General features: G+C 37.0%; 1 protein-coding gene across 3 annotated transcripts in view; it reads right to left on the bottom strand.

Moving 5' to 3' along the window:
• Positions 1-2,697: 2,697 nt before the first annotated feature.
• The window catches only part of rab27b (RAB27B, member RAS oncogene family), a 39,101-nt gene continuing 20,909 nt past the window's right edge, over positions 2,698-20,889 (bottom strand). For all 3 annotated transcript variants that reach the window (XM_077497709.1, XM_077497710.1, XM_077497711.1), the window contains 5 exons: positions 12,165-12,336; positions 7,613-7,701; positions 6,645-6,748; positions 6,428-6,551; positions 2,698-5,060 (listed from right to left, as the gene is read on the bottom strand). In XM_077497709.1, coding sequence (XP_077353835.1) covers positions 4,874-5,060; positions 6,428-6,551; positions 6,645-6,748; positions 7,613-7,701; positions 12,165-12,317 — 657 coding nt within the window. In that variant the 5' untranslated portion in view covers positions 12,318-12,336 and the 3' untranslated portion in view covers positions 2,698-4,873. The remainder of the gene's footprint in view (positions 5,061-6,427; positions 6,552-6,644; positions 6,749-7,612; positions 7,702-12,164; positions 12,337-20,889) is intronic.

Here is a 20,889-nt window from a genome sequence, read left to right as displayed (position 1 = left end):
ATAAATCTCTTACTATACATGTTAACTTTTTGAAAGAAGTAATAAAAACATTACTTGACATGGTCATTAATTATTGTTTATAATAAAAGCCTTAGTAGTACACATGATTTTTTTTGTAAATAAATGCCTTACTTTACTACGTTTTTTTTAATTTATTTTTTTTAATAAATGCCTTACTATACATGGCTATTTTTTTTTAAATGAATCTCTTACTATACATGTTAACTTTTTGAAAGAAGTAATAAAAACATTACTTGACATGGTCATTAATTATTGTTTGTAATAAAAGCCTTAGTAGTACACATGATTTTTTTTGTAAATAAATGCCTTACTTACTACGTTTTTTTTTGTTTTTTGTTTTTTAATAAATGCCTTACTATACATGGCTATTTTTTTTTAAATAAATCTCTTACTATACATGTTAACTTTTTGAAAGAAGTAATAAAAACATTACTTGACATGGTCATTCATTATTGTTTATAATAAAAGCCTTAGTAGTACACATGTTTTTTTTTGTAAATAAATGCCTTACTTTACTGCGTTTTTTTTTTTTTTTTTAAATAAATGCCTTACTATACATGGCTATTTTTTTTTTAAATAAATCTATTACTATACATGTTAACTTTTTGAAAGAAGTAATAAGAACATTACTTGACATGGTCATTAATTATTGTTTATAATAAAAGCCTTAGTAGTACACATGATTTTTTTGTAAATAAATGCCTTACTTTACTATGTTTTTTTTTGTTTGTTTGTTTTTTTTAATAAATGCCTTACTTTCCATGGCTATTTTTTTTTTTAAATAAATCTCTTACTACACATGTTAACCTTTTGAAAGAAGTAATAAAAACATTACTTGACATGGTCATTAATTATTGTTTGTAATAAAAGACTTAGTAGTACACATGATTTTTTTTTGTAAATAAATGCCTTACTTTAGTATGTTTTGTTGTTGTTGTTGTTTGTTTGTTTGTTTGTTTGTTTGTTTGTTAATAAATGCCTTAATATATATGGCTATTTTTTTTTAATAAATCTCTTACTATACATGTTAACTTTTTGAAAGAAGTAACAAAAATATTACTTGACATGGTCATTAATTATTGTTTGTAATAAAAGCCTTAGTAGTACACATGATTTTTTTGTAAATAAATGCCTTACTTTACTATGTTTTTGTCTTTTTTGTTTTTTTAAATAAATGCCTTACTATACATGGCTATTTTTTTTAAATGAATCTCTTACTATACATGTTAACTTTTTGAAAGAAGTAACAAAAACATTACTTGACATGGTCATTAATTATTGTTTGTAATAAAAGCCTTAGTAGTACACATGATTTTTTTTTTTGTAAATAAATGCCTTACTTTACTACGTTTTTTTTTTTTTTAAATAAATGCCTTACTATACAAGGTCATGTTTTTAAAAATGCTTTACGTTTGGTCATTTAAAAAAAAAAGAAGAAAAAAAAAGGCAGTCATAAATTGAAGAAGTTACAATATATGGTCATCAACATAAATAAACAAGTACATAAATAATAAAATAAATGCTTTACATGTTTTTTTTTAACTAAAGGATTTCTTATAAATGTTTTTTTAAAACATTTGTTTTAATACAATCTTTACTACTATTTATGATCATTTACAAAAAAAAATTATAACAAGCCTTACAATACATGTTTGTTTGTTTGTTTGTTTGTTTGTTTTAAAGAAAAGGAAAAAACCTGACTCTGGGAATTTGAGACGGTCAGTTGTCATTGCTGCACTGGTAATGTGAATGATATGCGGTTTGTGTCAAATCTGTTGGCCCTCTGGGGTCCCCTGCTGGCTAAGGGCCCCCAAACAATTGCCTCCCTTGCCTGATGGCAAGCTAAACCTCTGCTTGGAACGGTCAATAACATTTGATCAAGGAAAACTATTTTATGTCAAATAATCACTATTCGGTCGATTGAGTTAAGCTCAAAGAAGAAATTGAAGTATTTTGCAGGAAAGTAACTTCACTGTAATTTATACTCTGTTGGGCTCACTTTTAAATTTGACCTAGAATAAGTTCAGCCTATTAAATTAAAGAAAAAAAAAAAAAAGCAAATTATTCAAAAAACCTTTATATTGTTATTTAGTTGAGCTGTCTCTGTTTAAAATATTTTTGCATTATGTTAAAATACTAGAAAAAAAACCGAAACAAAACTATATAGGCTATTAATTTATTGTAATATAAAGAAAATGGTGGTGGTAATCCTATGTCATTTTGTGGGATGAGTCTTAGAAGTCATTTTCGCAAGAGTCAGTTGACTGAGGGCGTGAATATTGCATATTTGTAAAGAAAAATCTTTCCAGCAGGTGTCAGTGTGCGTCTTTGATTATTGCAGCTATGACGGTTTGAGGCTCTAAGATAAGAATTTGATAGAGACACTGGAAACAATCGTGTTCACTTGTGGTTCATCTGTGGACAATTTGAAGCTATGATTTGTCACCCTTACAGTTGAAACGTTTCTAGCTACCCGCATCACAAAAGACAAACAATGATTGTGAGTGTGTAGTTTTACCGGTTTTACCAGATTTAAGTGTGGGAGGTGAGCAAATTCATCAACCCATTGCTTATGTTTGGGAAGCCTTTTAAAAAACAAAACAAAACATGGTAACTTTAGAGTTGTTAGCGTAGTTTAAAATTGCCTGTGAAAACCCCACAAAAAAATACACACAGTTTAAAACTAACAGATTTATTTGCAACACCAAATGCATCACAGTCATTTCATTCTCAATAGTTTCAAACATGCTGCCTGGCGGTGCCACAAACCTAAAAAGAAGAAAATAGAAAGAAATCGCACACAAGCATCAGACAAAACATTTACGAACTGCAGTCGTCTGAGAAATTTCACACAAAGAAGAGTTCCAAAAATAAAAGCTCTTAGAGGTACCTTGATATCTTCTTTTTTGTTTTAATCTGGCACATAAAACAATGTTATCCTCTCCTTCTGCTTCTGTGTTGTACTCCAAGAATGAATAATACATCAACATATTGAGTAGCTCACACACTTTACAGAGAATCCGAGAAGAGTTAGTAACAGGCACAAAATACTCCTTAAACATTGTAAACTTTGCAAGAGGATATCGAAACTACACTTAAGATTGAGGTTTATGGAAAACATGCATCAAGTACATGATCAGTCAAGAAGACAAGTTGGAGAAAGAACCAAAAAATACATGAATCAAACATTTGGGGTGTGTGTTGGGTGGGGGGGGAATGGTTAAAGCCTGAGCTAAAAAGTATTTGATGAGAAAATCTCACAAGTCAAAAGATGGAGGCTTTCATTCCAAATACATGCACCGGATTCATTGGAGAATCTAAAATGTCCCAAAGTGTAAATAAAAGAGTGTGAATGATGGTTTGCTCATACTGTTGTATATGTCCACTCAGTAAGGTGACCATATTTATTGAGATTTAGATGGCACACAATAAAATGTTGGCACGCACACACACACAATGTGAAAGTAGTTTTTTTATCCGAGGTTAAGCGTCGTTGAAAAGAAATGCTTTTGTGTGAACTTTCTCTTTTTATTTTGATTTGGCACATTGGCAGATTAAAGGTGACAGTGAAGCCAAAGCTTAAGGGCACATAAACCTCTCCAACAGATCAATTGTGTATGACACACAAAAAAAAACATGTATTCTTGTATATAGAACTCTTTTTATATCATCCATCCTTACTAAAAGGGTCGTGGAACTCGTGTGATGATTGAGCAACAACAAACACTCTTGGCTGCCACTGGTCTCGGCACACTTTTAGGCTTGAAAGCCGTACAAATGCATCATTGGGGAAGAAATAAATACACAGAAAGCAAGCAAGAAAGAAAAGATGATTCTCATTTCTTGAGCAAATCAACACGCATTTTCCATAATGTAAGGCAGATAGAGGTGTCGTGATTTTAGGTACATGGTTGACTTGCACAAAACAATGCAGCCATTGAAAGTTAGATGTTGTGAGACACATTTATCGTATGGAAAGTAATCGTCTTAACAAAAATTTGGCAACCAAGAAAAAAACATCTGTGTAGCTGTTTCACCTGGAGATATAAGTATGCATCTTGTGTAATTATGGGGAAAAATACATAAATATACTTTGCTTGTACTGTAGTCATTAGCACAAGGCAGAATTTTGACACTCTCCAGTAATAAGTACATACAGTAACTACAAATGTATTTGAAAACAAAATGTTATCATGATGAATCCAACTCTTAACCCACCATTAGATCCATAGTTTAGTCAAATCTACTTATATCACTCTCACCCTCTTTTGCACTCCCTCTAAGTTGTAGCAGTTTGAGTATTTTTAACAAACCAACAAAGCTAGTAGAGGCACAAAACTTCTGCACACTCCATTGTGGACATTTCAAGTGTGAGCGAACCAGCCCAAACGCTCGATATTTTCATGACGGCGTCAAACAGGTACAGCACAAACCCAGTGAAATGCTTAAACAAATAACAATTGCGACGCAAAGCTGCTTCATCTGACCCGAAAAGAAATGAATTGGGTGGGCCTGCTGAGTGAATTTCAACTGGTTTGAGAGCGGCAACCGAAACAGGAAGAAAAATCACTAACAAGCAGCAGTCAGGATCAGAATAATAGAAAACTATCTCCAACTGAATTGACGCTGCAGTACCTTGACTAACCATTAGAGGGAGAACTAGCGTTGCTCCAGTCCCATTGAGGCATTTTGGCAACATAATTTAATAGTGGAAAAGATAATAAGGTTGTCTGGATGGAAGGAGATGAACAAGATGACAGCAAAGACGCATGCAAGCAAAGATGAGGAAAGACGGCGAAAGATTGGCGAGTAGAGAGCACACTTGGTCACTTCCTGAACGAGCTGCTGAGCTCTAGCATGCGCATTTCTTCTCATCGGGCTGTGCAGTGGAGAGCTTTGTGGCCCCCGTGCCGTTAGAAGGCTCCGAAGGCGGTTTGTCCACACACTGCTCCATCCTCTTCATCACCAGGTCCAACAGTGTGATCACGGATTTTTCCACCTCCACCCCGGTCGCGGCGCTCGTCTCGAAATATGGGATCCTGTCAGCAGCAAGGTGAGTTGGAAAGGTTTTATTTAGAGGACGGTTAATTGTAATTAATCACGTGACATCAATAGTTAACTCATGATTAATCGTAAATGTTATATCGGTTCTAAATGTGCAATGAAAAGTACAATAAAGTATTTTTTCAAAGTTTCCATACTTGTTAAAGGCCCGGTCTTCTGTTTTCACTCGGGAAAATGCACTATACAAATACAGGATGTATACTCATGAACTCCTTCTCAATCTACACGTTTGGGCTTCTGTTAATGTGTGGTGGTGATTTTTTCCTAAAAAAAAATGTGAGTGAATGAGTGAGAGAGAAAGAAAAAAAAATCAGTTTGTGCTGTCAAGTTGCCGTGGGAGTGACGTCATGCAGCCGACAAATTCGTCCGCCCCTGTCTGGTGACAGTGAATGACACGCCCCCTGCCACCCGCTCTGCGATTGGCTGGAGGGGTAAACAACTGTCTGTCCAGAGAAACATCCCGCTGTTGACAACAAAAAAACACAAAATTGCAAAATACAGGCTTCTGCGGGATTTAGAGGGAAAAAAAAATCACCACCACACATTAGCAGAAGCCCAGAGGTGTAGATTGAGAAGGAGTTCATGGGTATACATCCTGTATTTATATAGTGCATTTTGCTGAGTGAAAATGGAAGACCCCCGCCTTTAACATAAAAGTGGAAAATGTTAAACTAATAGAAATAGTCATTGATACAGTAATTTCATAAAACCTCATACAATAAGAGTTACATTTAAAAATATGTACTGAACTGTAAAAAAATGGACGTGATATTGATTTTTGTTGGTCATTTTTCTGACACTAGATGGCATAATTGCATTTGTAAGACGGCAACAGCTCAGAGCAGTTTTCTTTTCATAATAAGAGCTTACTAATCTTTAACAAGTAACTTACATTTTTTAAATTGTAAAATAGAACTTGACCCCAGTATTCACAAATATATTTATTATTAGATTTATTGTTGCTAAATTTTGACGTGGACGTGTCAGTTACATTGTGATTGGAATTCCCCCAGTACAGGCTTTCCAAGTAAGGGGCGGTCAGTATTTGCGCATTAAAAAAAAATAATAATAAAAAAAAATAATAATAATAAAAAAAAATGAATGCACTAATTTTGGCATCCCTAATGTATAGCCTGTCTAAAAATCAACACAAATAATATGTTCTATGCTCCCCCACTAGTCTAAACGTGACATTCTGATTAATTTTTTGTTTGTGGAATATGAATTAAGCTGTGTTTTTAGTCATCTCAGGGGGCGGCCATTTTGCTACTGTCGATTGCAAAAGACATCACAATATAGCCTATACATACACAAATATATAAGCTCCATCTTGTGGACTCACCCGTATTTATCTGCCAGCTCTTTTGCTTGTTTTTCTTGGACCTCGCGCTGGTCAGCCAGGTCTGCCTTGTTTCCCACTAATACTATATCTGGGTTCTCACAGTAGGCGTTGGCCTGGAGCTGGCCTGCAAGGCAACACAAGCAACCAACTGAGCTCTTATTTCATCCAATGAATATCTCCACTTTTGTCTCCAAAAAATGTGCCATCAAAAACATACTCATCCAGTTTCTGACATTGAGGAAGCTCTGCTGGCTGGTGAGATCAAACATCAGTAGGAAACCCATGGCATCTCTGAAGAACGCCGTTGTCAGGCTGCGGAACCTGGAACATAAACCCAAATCAGGCCTGATCAAAAATTAGGTTTTAGACGTCTTGACAACCCTTTGCTAATTTCCATAATATTATACTTTTACATTGAATGTTTTATTGGTAATAAAATTCAGTGCTACACTAGTTCACTTGAATGTACTTTTGGGTTGCTTATTCTGGTGTGTGTGCATCTTGACCAACAGGGGGCAGTATAAGACAGACATACCGTTATGTATGCTACAACTGTTTCTGCAGGCAGTATTATTAGCCAATCTTTGCAGAAGATAAAGAATATATGCCTGTATACATACATAGAAAAAACTGGATCACATGTAAATGTCTCGAATGTATTAAATGTAAAAACTTTCCACATAAACACATGAAGAGGCAGTGAAATAAATGCCCGTTGTACAGTACGTAGGTGTATTGATTCTGCGTGATTAGTTTATCCGTTTGTCATTTAAAGCTCTAGAAAGTATAATTAAAAACTTATGTAAGTGACTGAGTCATCCTTATGTGAGTCATCTATCCTTGGAAAAAAAACATTGAACAGATCAAAACCTTTTACTGAGCAAAGACTATGCACATTACTGTACATTATGCACAGTAACCATTAATGATTTATTAAATTGTGTACAAGCAAACAACATACAAACATGTCTCAGTAAATATGATGTGCTTATGCATCCTGTCATCATGATGATACATATTATGAGTCATCTCTGTTGGTGGTAGGCTGGCTTTGGTGCTTTTGGTTTCGTTTTCCGGTCTTAATACCAACAAACCATTTGTAGCTAATGAAAAAAAAAAAAAAAAAAAAAGCATGTAGCTTGGATAACTCCATTTCCTCAAACAATAGTTTCAAAAGAAGCCCACCTTTCCTGTCCAGCTGTGTCCCAGAGCTGTAGGTGAACCTTGAAGGTTTTTCCTGCGGTCATTCCATTGGGGTTGGAAGTTGTGTACACCTGATGAGAAATGCCAATTTTGGTTAAATATTGTTAGATTTGGATGCATAAGTTAGTATAGTAGTATTCACATATTGATAATTTGCCTTGTAAAAATCTTGGGAATAAATGGTGCAACCTGAATGGACATTGTGTGATGTACTGTCCAGCAAACATCACATTCCAGAAAAAAAGATGTTGAGTTGCAGTTTTAGAAAGCAATTAAAAATGTTCACAATTTTCAGAAGGTTATGTTGCAATGGATCATATGAAGGGTGAACACATCCTAAATATTGGTGATAATGATGAGGAATTGAATTTGATTGAATAGATTATTTTAAGATAGGCCAATTGTTGCCCAAATCTATTGAGGATTGAGACAGTTTTGTTTGTGAAATCAATTTTAAGCCGGTGAGGTCAACAAAATGTGATGCAGCTCATGTGCTAACTTGAAGGGTATGAGGGCTGCAACTATCGAATATTTTGGCATTCGGAGGGACAATGAAAATTCTATTGAATTATGGAGTATTTAGATGAAAAAAAATATATATATATATATATATGTACAGTATATATTTTTTGCTTTTAAAGAACAATTAAAGATACACGAGAAAATAACATTTCACTTAATAATGAACTAAATTTAAACTGTATAGACCCTTCCAGCTGACGTCACTGCTTAGCTTCCGCTGCGCCTCACGGAGGGCGAACATCCCATAACAAATGAATGTACAGAGCTTGATTTTTGGCGAGCGTTTTCGTTAAAAGGTGGGAAATATGTCAAGTGTCACAAAAAAACGTCCCGAGGTGGACACTACATTACTGCGACTCATTGAAAGCAGCCGTTTGGAGCCGCTAGCTACAAAAAAAGGAGTTTGTTGGGGGGGCAAAGTGGAAGCGGAAGCTTAAGGTATGTTGTTTTTAGTTGAAACAGTATGTCGATCACCACTTTCATGGTGTAAATTGTCATTCAGTAAATCGTTTGTGTCCGAATATACTTGTCTGGCTGTATATTGAAGTTTTCAAGCTATCTTGGCTTGCTAGCTGCTAACAAACAAATTGACACCCTGCCCTCTACCGCAAGGAGCACACTTAGACGTGACGTCACACTGGAAGGGTCTATAGCAGCAAACTATTGTCTTCTCTAGTAACATTAGTGAGATTTTGTGCTGAAGTGATGTCAGAACTACGTTAGCACACTTACTTGAGGGGTTTGTTACAAATGGATTTGTATGAAATGCAACTGTGTCAGGCAATCATCATCAATGTGTGCCGAGTCATTTCCACCAATTAAACTGCCTTTGAAAAGTAGTCTGATGGCGCGTCAGCCGAGTGAGTCGCTTAGCGGCTAGTTGCTAGCCACTAATGCTAGGAATAGCTGCTGCATTCTACAAGGTCAGCCTAATTAATTAGATTTTTTTTTGCATCCTTAATAATATTCTGTTACATAGTCTGTTCAGATGCAAGTTTAAACTGTGAAACAGTATATTTTTCTTTTAATAAAATAAATACATAAACAGCTGATATGGCAACATGCTGGGTTGTGATAGTACCAGTACATTAATTAAGAGGTCTGAAATTGAATCTGGTCTTCAGCCTTCTTGTGAAGTTAGCATCTTCTCCTGATGCTACCATGCATGCTACATTAATTAATTGAAGACTCTAAATTGCCTTTAGGTGTGAATCTGAGTGTAAGTATGGCTCACTCAATAACAGTGTCCATCTATAACATCATTACGGAATACTTCCAATCCATTTGCACTTGTTTTCATCATGTACTAAATCCCGTGTTGACACATTCAGTAGATCAAAGAATATTCTCTCAAATGCATCCAAGTACACTTTACTGGCAGGCTATCTGATCATTTCAATGGTTTCCTTGGCAATCATAGAGTGGGAGGTGACCTATTGTATCCATGAGTCCAAAATTCTCCATTTTCCATCTGTAGACTACTTCAAACAAGTGGTATCTCAACAGGCCTGAACACAGACACCGCTTGCGTTTGTGTATCTGTGGGAAGCCTCTGGCGTCATTCACACCTTTGACTGTTACAGATGAGACAACATCGCTGTCACTAGTGAGTCCATCCATACACTTATTTATCCCATGGGAAATTTGTGGTGACATTCGCCAGGTGACCAAAAAAAAAAAAAGCGTGAAAATCTTTAGCTTAAAATTCACACGGCCAAGTATGTTTATTGTACTTTTTTTTTATCTTACTCTTTACTGCATGACTGATTTCTATTTCATGTACAGTACAGCACTTTGTATACAGCAATGCTTGTTTTAAAGTGCTTGTTGAGTTAAATGTGTAAGTTTCTTTGTGTCAAAGATGATGAGTTGGCAGTGTGTTACAAGAGTGCCACTCTTCTTACGACGCTAAAAAGTGAAATGCGAGAGACAACTACATGGGAAAACTGTGCCTTCATGCTGAATACCAGTGTAGCAAGCCCTAATACAGCTTCATTAGAAAATAGTTACGTATGATTGTATTGTTATTATCTATATTGTCTTCTCACATTTGACACCCATTTTTTTTAAAAAGAGAAGCAGCGTTCAGCAGCATTATTGTTTTATATCGAACCGTTGTATACCAGATATAATTGGGGGGATTTTTTTTTTTTTATTGTATATTAACATTTGCAGGAAAGCTGTGAAAAAAAAAAGAAAAAAAGACTGAGTTCTGTGTTTTCCCGTCAGTATTGACTATGTGACCAGTCTAATAAAGTTCAACATATGGTAGCATTATCAGTTTATAAATTTATAAATAAATAAAAAAAAGAAAGTAACAGTGCCTGGCATGGCAGTCTCAAGTCAGTTCACACCAGCTTCTCATATCAAAACGCGAATGAGTTGAATACCAGTGATGAATCATAGTGCAGAGTGGTGCAGTGGTTTCTTCTGGCGCTCAGGTCAACTTGATTTTTATTTTTCATACAGCAGAAATGTATTGTAGCCTAATTATCAGAAACACTCTGCCAGATGGAAAGAACAAAATTAAATTAATTGTACATTTAAAGCATTGTACCAGTATTATTTATTTTTTTGTTTTTTTTATTGAGTAGCACAAATCGTTACATAAAGGTCGCCGCAAAGAGGAGCCATCCACTCTAGGATAGGGTAAAACTAGTATAACATTCACTCACACACACACACACGCGGAGGTGAGGAACAATAATTGATCATATGGGTCATGTGAAGCAGTAGGATAAAATTTGCGCCAAATATTTCCGGACATGGAGGGCAAAACCATACCATAAAACTGTTCACACTACAGAAAGGTTGTCCAAACAGGGGTCATTTATGGCCGGCTGTCCATTTTTAAGATGCCCACAACATATATTATAAATGACATTTGTTCCTAAAAAATGTTAGTAGAGCTTTTTGAAATAAGCTAACATACAAATTAACTGTTTAAGCATCTAAAATGAAAAGTTGCAGCATGTGAATGAATATGATATGCATAATATACACATTTGTGAGTTTGTGTATATGTGTGTACAGCCACGCCAGCATGTACATAAATTAGTCCTGGGAATTCAGACAGCTGGGAACTAGCAACGTTCCCATGTGGGTGTTCACCTCTTCCAAATTAGAACAGTCACATGATTCCAAACAGACAAAACAAACTCTCCCATGTAATCTGTTTAACTTGTGCTATTTCCATAATACACAAACGTGCCAACAACCTTTTCATCATCTGAAAAGAAAAAGGAAAAAAAAACAGCCACAGAAAGATTCCAATTGTTGGATGATTATGCAAATGACATCAATTTGTTAATCTCCCAAAATGACAAGTCAATTTTGTCAAAAGGTCACCTAGACAAAACAGAGTGGCATCAGTATGCATACATTAGTTACACAAGTACATTATTTTCATCAGTGAAGAAGGGTTATATTGTAAACGTTAGGGGTGTTAAAAAAAAATCGATTCAGCAATATATCGCGATACTACATCGCACGATTCTCGGATCGATTCAATAATCGGGTGAATCGATTTTTTTTTATTTTTTTTATAGGATTCACACCTTGAGCATGGAAGAATGTTATATGAACGGAACATTAAGCCTTAATATTTTATTTTAATGCTGTTCAAACATGAAACAGATTACAACCTCTATAAGACTGAAATTTCAGATAAATAAATAATACATTTTCATATAAATCTTACACTCTACAAGCTTACTGATTAGTATTTTCTAAATTTGAATGAAAAAAAATCGCAACAATCGACTTATACATTCGTATCGGGATTAATCGGTATCGAATCGTGACCTGTGAATCGTGATACGAATCGAATCGTCAGGTACTAGGCAATTCACACCCCTAGTAAACGTTATTGCTGCATCAGTTATGACAAAAAATAAGCCGTAATCACCTTTAAGGACGTCCTAATTTCCTGATATAACTGTAACCCATTAAAATGACTGGCAGAGACAAGAAACATGGACACATATCCTGCTTTTGCTAGAGGCAGCCTTACCACTCTTTTTTCCCTGAAGTCGATGCCGACTGTGGTGATGAACTTGGGGTTGAACTTGTTATCTGTGTATCGGTACAGGAATGTTGTCTTCCCCACGCCAGAGTCTCCCAGTGCAAGGAGCTTTATCAGGTAGTCATAATCCCCATCAGTCATAGTGATGACCAATAGAAACCTGTCCAAGACAGACACAGACATTTTTAACCGTGTACATTTTCAATTTCAACTGCTTAAAAGTGCATCAGGAGTTTTCAGTGTCTCACTTTTTCCGCATTTTGTGACAAAAAACAAACAACAAAAAAGAATAAATGACATTAAGAATATGCAAACTGTTATATGACAACTTCTTCTGAACTATTCGACTTCGATAAAAAAGGAAAGGGAGTCGTGACTGATCTCTATTAGTACGGATAACAGTTGGATTGAAGAGGAATGTAGCGTATTTGGGATGATTCTCTCTTTTCTGCTGATGGCCTCGAGGTTAAATGTGGGAATGTTTGGCCAGACTATCATACGACCCCAATTCACTCAGCTGAAACAGTTTATTAGAGAGGGGCCAGAGTTCAACTGGCAGAACTGCTCACAATCACACTAAGGACCATCACACATATAAAGGAAGGATTTTTATTTTTTTATTTTATTTTTTTTGCGTATGTGTGAGTTTGTGCTCATTAATTCACATGAAACCTAATAATAAAAAACCCATACCCTTAGACATAAGGATAATCTTATAAAACAGAAGATTGTCAGGCATTTGACATCCTTGGCTGGAAGGGGCAAAATTGGGACAAAAGCAGCCGATTATCTTTATGTGAAAGAGAAAATCGCACCTATCGGGGCATGTCTTAAGATGGACAGCTAAATTATTCAACTCAATAGCTATGGATAAAATAAGACATTTCAAGATGACAGACACATGAAAGACGACAGGAGGGGGACGGCCAGTTTATCAAGCTGAAGAAAAGAGTCAAGAGCCTTTGTAAGCATCCTGGGTTTTAGGTTTTATATACTTGAAACTGACTTTTTGGAAAACGAAGTATCAGATACAGAGTGACAATACTCAACTATCAGCAAATCGGCAGAAATGAATGAGTGCTGGTTCTAAAATTGAAAAATTGTAAATGCATGTGTACCACTACTCTTCCTTATAACTCTCACTTGGCATTGAAGAAGCGAAGTGTGCAGGGGGAGGATGCTGTTAATATTTTAAGGCACTTGACAGTCCGTGAACGCAATTTCAGGCTGTGATGGATAGCTGTTAAAAAACACCATTAATGCAGAGGTGTATTTTTATCCATCTCACTGTGGACTTCAACTCTACTTTGATGTGTTTATGTCAAAATGTAAATTATGTTTAAAACTTCCAAACTTTAAAGCACATTTTTTCTTACTGATAATTAAGTTTACTTTGCAACTTTTGTAACTTTGTACTTTTGTAACTAAATGAAACACATACATATCATCATCATCATCATCATCATCAACTGCTGCGGTGATTTCAGTTTCATGTCTGTTATTAAAGTTGCAGAAATGACTAACTTTTGTATACATGTAATCTAACAATTATCATGTGACACCTGATTTCATGAAAAGGACCATGAAGGAGGGTCAATATGAGTAGTAGACTTTACACTGATCTGATTGGCTAGATCAGGATCGGACAACATAGTGTTTTATACAAAAATTGTCAGTGACCAGCTCCATGAAATAAGACAATATATGTTGTATTTCATGTTTACCAGCATTTTTGAATATTTTTTCCCCCATGCATATCAATTGATATCAGTCATATGTGGGTTTTCACTATTCGTGGGCCGGGCCACTCACTATCCCCCACGAATGGCGGCAGTCGACTGCAGAGTACATATAAACTTTTTTTTTTTTTTTTTTTTTAAATAGATATATTGCTCTATCTTCTGATCAAAACAGTCCCTTTAATAGCATTTTTTTCCGAACAGGATCGCTGATCTGCTGAAAAATCCTGATCATGTCAAGACTTGGGGATGTTGTCATGTCTTAGTGAAGATTAGGGGTGCAGCAAATAACCGGTTTTACGATTAACCGTGCTTTTTAAACGTCAGGAATCAGGATTATTTAACCGCAGCCGTTCAACAAACGGTCATTCCCGCTCACAACAGTTTGTTTCCACACGGTCCATTTAGTGGGCACACAACAACACAGGGCTCAGCTTTGAACGCGTGGGGAGAATTGCGTAGCGTATTTTCAGTTATTTATTGTTGTGAAAAATATATATTTTCATAGAATGCTGATGTGATTTTATGTCTATACAAATGACCGTAAAAACGTGGTTCTTTCCCGGGCTATAATCATACACCAAAATCTGAAACAGTTGCACCCCTAGTGGAGATCAGCAATGATGTAATTGATGTATTGCTGAATTATGAGGGTGGCAATACTTTGTATTTAATCTAAGTGATGTGACAATACATGACATTTACAAGATCATACTAAGAGGTAGCCCTAAATTCACCCTACACACCATCTCCTACATAACAAAAATCCAATATTTACAGGCTATCAGAAATACTGCAAAGATTTTTTACACTGAGCTCGTAGTCGAAAAAGCAGTCCCAAGAGCATGCTAAATCTTCTATCTCAATAACAAGGAAGAACAAAACCATAAAGCACCACAAAGACATTAAAAATGCATGAAGAATCAAACACAACAGGGGAGGTGGGAAACAACCAGCAGTGTAGATGCAAACACAATGTGCAGCACTATGGACAAATCATACAAAGACAGTCAGTGCTTGTTGCAAGAAGCTCGCATGAAGCCGGTAAAGAAAACACAGAGAAATAAAACAGCTGGCAATAAAATGTGGTATAAAGGTCATTCCTGTGCATAATAACATTGCTCTTACTTGAAAAAAATACATTAAGAAGTTCCATTTTATTAGTTCCTGTTATGACCAGAATAATATAAATGTACAGGTAGTCCTCTAGTTACGAACATTCGCTGATACGAACAAAGACTGACTGATGTCCATAAAAGCTGTATTTTGCGTGCAAGTTAATATCTAATATCTATATTCTGTCCAGCGATGAACGGCACCCATCCACGGCCTGTGGCCACGGCGCACGCACTCCTCATGCACTCAATATTGGCGCCACACTATGAATACATTTCAGAGGCTCTCCTGGAAGATATTAAAAGAGAAACAGCCCTCAGTCGTCTTTCTTTATCGGCGTAGTAGCAAAATACACAATATCTTTTCAGCTTCGAAATCTCTTGAATCTGACTCAGCGGTCGCCAACTTGGCTCGTCATCCCAATCACATTCATATGCACTTCACGGACAGTCAGAAAACATACTTTCCTGAGAACGTTACACCCAATACTGAATGCCTTCCACTTCAGCAGCCTCACATGAACTCAACTCAATAACTCCTCCACCATCTATGTACAGTAAGCATATTTATTTTGTTTTTATAGGAAGGAACATGATTAGCAGAACAATGTGGAGGAAACGCCTCCCTTTATTTTCCAACTTGGTATGATAACATTACAGGCCAGTCAAGTGCCAGCCAAACTGATGATTAGTGGTCAATTGCACATGAAAAGCAGAGCTGACATTTGTCAGAGAAACCCAAGCTGATGCGTCCTCAAGAGTGGAGATCACCTTAAGCAAAGCAGAAAACTCGTTAGTTTTGTTGCTGCTCTGAGGACAACCAGTTCCCAAAGTCAATAATCAATAACCATTAAAGAGAATGAAGACTGACCCTTAATTATTTTGTCCAAACCTCCTCGGGGTTTCCTCAGCGATTTTAAACCAAGCATTTCAGTAGCACTTAACTAAGCACTGAGGCATTCATGATGACAGTGCCCGCTGGGTCCTTCTGCTTCACCCATCTGTAGCGTTGGAGAGCAGAAGGCTTTCTTCACACCTTCATGTTTTCAACAAAAGAATCATTAATCTTAGCTTCTGCGGTTTTAGAAAATTCTGTATGTCTGAGCAGAAGGTGGTAAGGATATGGGCAAAAACTCATTTGTCTAACTACTTTGGAAAATTTATTTTGCTATAGGTGGACATTAAGACCTACAATTCTGAACCAAGAGCTTTGGTGTGCAGCCTTTGGATGTCCCACAGAGGCAACTTCTCCTGACCCTCCATTTACCTCAGTCAATTTGACCCCATGTTTAAATGAACTGCATTCATAGTTGATGACTCTTCTTAATGCTTCATAGTTAATGACTCTTCTTAATGTAATGGGGACAACTGGATAAAAATCAAGATCTATTTTCAATGTCCATTCACCCATCTATTCACTTTCTTCTGCTTATCCGGGGTTGACTCATGGGGAAAGCAGGTTTAGCAAGGAAGCCCAGACTCTTCTCTCCCCAGCCACTTCGTCCACCTCTTCCGGGGAGGGGGAGACCTGAGACACTCCCAGTCCGACCGAGAGATATGGTTCTTCCAGCGTGTCCTGGTTCATCCCTTGGTTTCCACCTGGTGGGATATGCCTGGAAAACCTCACCAGAGAGACGTCCAGGAGGCATCCTAAGAAGATCCCATAACCCCCTCAATGAGGAGGTCAGAGTAGAGCTCCTGCATGATTTGAGCTTCTCCTCTCTAAGGGTGTGTCCAAACTTCCTCTGAAGAAAACTCATTTTAGATGACTGTATTGTGATCTTGTTCTTTGGGTCATGACCCATAGCTCGTGACTATAGGTGAGGGTGGGGACATTTATGACACCTTCACCTTTTGGCTCAGTTCCTTCAACACAACAGACTGATTCAGTCCTCATCATCCCTGCATACACTGCACCGATCCGCCTGTTGATGTTCCGCTTCATTTTGTGAACAAGACGACTTGAAGCAGACCCCTGACCCCCGGTCTCATCCTCGACCCCCCTTTTCTAACTGAGGACCACGTCCTCCGAGTTGGAGGTGCTGATTTTTATCCCAACTGCTTCTCAATCAGCCGTGGAAAAACGCAAACGATCGCAGCTGGATGGAGCCAACAAAACCAAGAAGAGGTAGTACTTAGACCACCAAACCGGACCCCCTCAACGCCCCGAGTTCAGCTAGAAATTCTATCCATATAAAATATGAACAGAATCAGTGACAAAGAGCAGCCTTGGCAGAGTCAAAGCTTCACTGGAAACTCAGATTTAATGCCAGAAATGCACTCTAAACTCTTACACTGGCTTCACAGAGACCAAATTCCCCGTATCAGCACATTCGGTATCCCCTGCTTCTGAAAAACCCCTCCACAGAACTCAGAGGAGCATGGTTAAAAAAAAACACATAAAACGTTATTGCAAGGAAAATGTTTGACTTGACTTCCGCTTTAAAGTCTCACAACATATCTAAAATCAGATGGTCAAATAAGTAAAAACCAAATGAGTAAAATTCTCCTGACAAACATTTTTTAACAAATCAAGTAATTGTGTCTTATGGGCAGCTGTGAAGGAGCGTACCAATGGAGTATATTCTCCAAATAATAGTACAAGAAGTACATAAATGGTAAGAAGTAATAATATGCATTTAAAGGGGGTTTCAAATTCAGGCCTTGAATCATCTTAATGACTAAAAAGACTGAAGGTCGAGACTAGATCAAAATTAGGGAGTAATTTACGGGTTGAGCCCAGCCTTTGATTGAGGCATAGCTTTGGTCTGCTACTTCTACCTCTATAGTGGATATAAAAATTGCATGTTTCATAGACGTCATACTGTCTTGTTCTCACTACAGTGCAAACAAGCATAGTAGCACATTAAATGCATCATTACAGATTTGAACGTCTCAATCAGCACCTTCTATCTCTCCTTAATCCCACAGCAGGACACGTGCCGACAAACGCAACAGAAAGCTACCACAGCTGGATGTGAAAGGTCAGCATGGATGATGCAGTTCCAGGAAGAACGACTCAAAAATAGGCAGAAATTGATGGTTGCCGAGTTTTTAATAGTAATTTAATTAACTGATATTTGAAAAATCCATCAATATGATGCAGTGCAGTTAGTTATACACCACTGCAAACTACAATGACAAATACTGCATATCACTGCTAAATTAAGCATATTATTGACTTAGTGATGACACTATTTATTTTTCAAGAGCTCTGGGATGTTCATGCAGCAATATGTTTGTGCACTTCTCTGCAATGTTAATTTGAAACGGTAACGTTTTTGAACAAAGTTGGAAATGTATCCATCCATCCATTTTCTTGACCGCTTATTCCTCACAAGGGTCACGGGGTGTGCTGGAGCCTATCTCAGCTGACTTTGGGCAGTAGGCGGGGGACACCCTGGACTGGTTGCCAGCCAATCGCAAAGCACACAGAGACGAACAACCATCCACACTCACACGCACACCTCGGGACAATTCGGAGCGCCCAATTAACCTGCCATGCATGTCTTTGGAATGTGGGAGTAGACCGGAGTACCCGGAGAAGACCCACGCGGGCACGGGGAGAACATGCAAACTCCACCCAGGAAGGTCTGAGCCTGGACTCGAACCTGAGCCCTCAGAACTGGGAGACGAACGCGCTAATCAGTCAGCCACCGCCCCAGTTGGAAATGTAATTTTTTTAAATACTATTCAATCATTAAAATAATTGTTGCAGACTTTCAGCCCCAATTTTTCTATACTTTTGTGACTTACTATTTCATAACAAATTTGTCAAGCAAATAAAAAAAATAAAATAAAAAATATGACAGGCAATCTCTTGTGGGCTCAAGTGGAAAAGATGGTCTAATAGTCCATTATGTGCAAAGCTGGAGTTTTTTTTTTTTTTGCAGCACTGTCTGTTAACATTAACAATGTATGGCTAAAACCTCAAAAGATCTTTTCAGGGTCTCAGCAGTGATACTGGCTCTTGTTGCAGCCAATTAAGTTTACATTGGTAGGTAAAGTGGCAGTTTATGGGTAGAGCAGTACAGTGGAACCTCAATATGAAACTTAATTGGTTCTGTGAGACCGTTTGTCAACTGAAATGTTGAAATGAAACTCGAATTGTTCGTATACAGGGACATTCCTAAATTGAGGCTACACAGTGATTGTCTTCTTCCCTCCTTCAATGTTGGCGGACATCTAGAAGTTGACATTTTCCTTAAGAGTTAATCTCCTTACTTCCAATTATGACCAAGCTGCTGAAGGGGAAATTGGAAATCATTTGACCTCTGACCCTCATCACAAAGTCACTGGAGCATCTGCTCAATAATTTGGCCTGTAAGACAACCATTATTCTGTTTATGGGAGGGTTAAGTTTGAGGAGTATAAAAAAAGATGTCTGTTATGAATATAACGTTAGTTCTCTCGCTTTTGTTTTTAAGGTACAATTCTTAGAATAATGACACACTAACTGCTTTCTCTAAGCCGATTGTCTCGTCTTGTCCACTGCTGAAACACAAAAATAGCCCAAACTCGAAATTAAGGATTGGGAAGGAAGCCACAAAATAAGGTCATATACTGTTATCCCATCCCACATGCATTGAAATGAAGCGCAATATTTGATCACTTGATTCCTCGCAGCAGTAATAAAAACAGCCTGCCTTTATATTGGAAATGAGCTACTCTATGGCAGTCAGCAATGCCCGGCACGCAGGTCAAAATCGACCCTCCTCCAATTATATATGACTTCAACAAACTGATAATTAGGGATGTCACAATAGTCAAAGTATATTAAAAATGCCTTCCTGTCATTGTGGTATTGTTTCGCTGCAAAATAATGAGCAATTCTGCTTAAAATTTCATCTTTTTTTTTTCAGCATGTCACTTGAAAGCGCTCCACTTCCATGTTCCGTTATGCAGCTAATTAGGTGTGTTTATTCTCTTTGCAGGCAGCCGATTCACTGTATAACCCAACAGATGATCAGATGCGATCATGTGAGAGAAAAAAAAAAATACAGTGATGATTGTCTGACTGGCACACGAGACTACTACATTATTTTGGCGAGCAAACAAAAGCCAGATGTGCACAATAACTTGTTTACATAAGGAACATACATTATACTTTCAATTAAAAAAATAACCCTTCTTATTTTTCCCCTGATTGATTTTTTCTGTAAGTTTTTCCTTGCCCTTTTGTGGTTAGATCAGGGGATATGGTTAATATTTGTTGTGGGTGTGTGAAGCCATTTGAATATAAATAAACTGGACTTGTTTTTGCAGCCGCATATGCCAGTGAATATCGTTACATCAATACTACTAATAAGATATTTATAGTATTTTTTTCTTCAAAAAAAAGGAAGAAAAAAAAAGCTAATGTGAACGGCTAACACTGTTGTGTTGTTCAAACAATACTAACAAATGGACACCAGTCACAGAAGATCAAAATCAAAGTCATTTGTTCACAAATAAAAGAAAAAATAATCTTGTCAATACTGGGGCCTGCTGAGTCCTTTCAAGCCTATGGAAATGGTAGCATAAAAGCAAGTACAAAAATAAATACACCAGTAACACAACAGTTCTGCTCAGTCATAAAAACAGAATGTCATCGCTTAAACATTGATGCACAGATTAGTGATAAATAGCTACAGTCAAGTGTTTATCAGCGTTTTCTTGTGATAACCAGCACACATCAGAATGGTTTGCAAACTTGTCGATTAGAGGTATTTGTGTTTACGTGATGTGCTTGCGTCTGCTGCCTCCACAAGCAAAAATAAAACTAAAATACTTTATTTGTCTTTATGGGTGCTTGGGTTATTTTTCTTCAAAATTCAAATTCTGATTTGTGTCTTAGAACAGATCTGCCACTGCTATTAT

This window comes from Festucalex cinctus, chromosome 15 (assembly GCF_051991245.1).
Source record: "Festucalex cinctus isolate MCC-2025b chromosome 15, RoL_Fcin_1.0, whole genome shotgun sequence".
In the NCBI taxonomy this organism is placed as follows: domain Eukaryota; kingdom Metazoa; phylum Chordata; class Actinopteri; order Syngnathiformes; family Syngnathidae; genus Festucalex; species Festucalex cinctus.
This window is presented reverse-complemented; position numbering and strand designations above follow the sequence as displayed.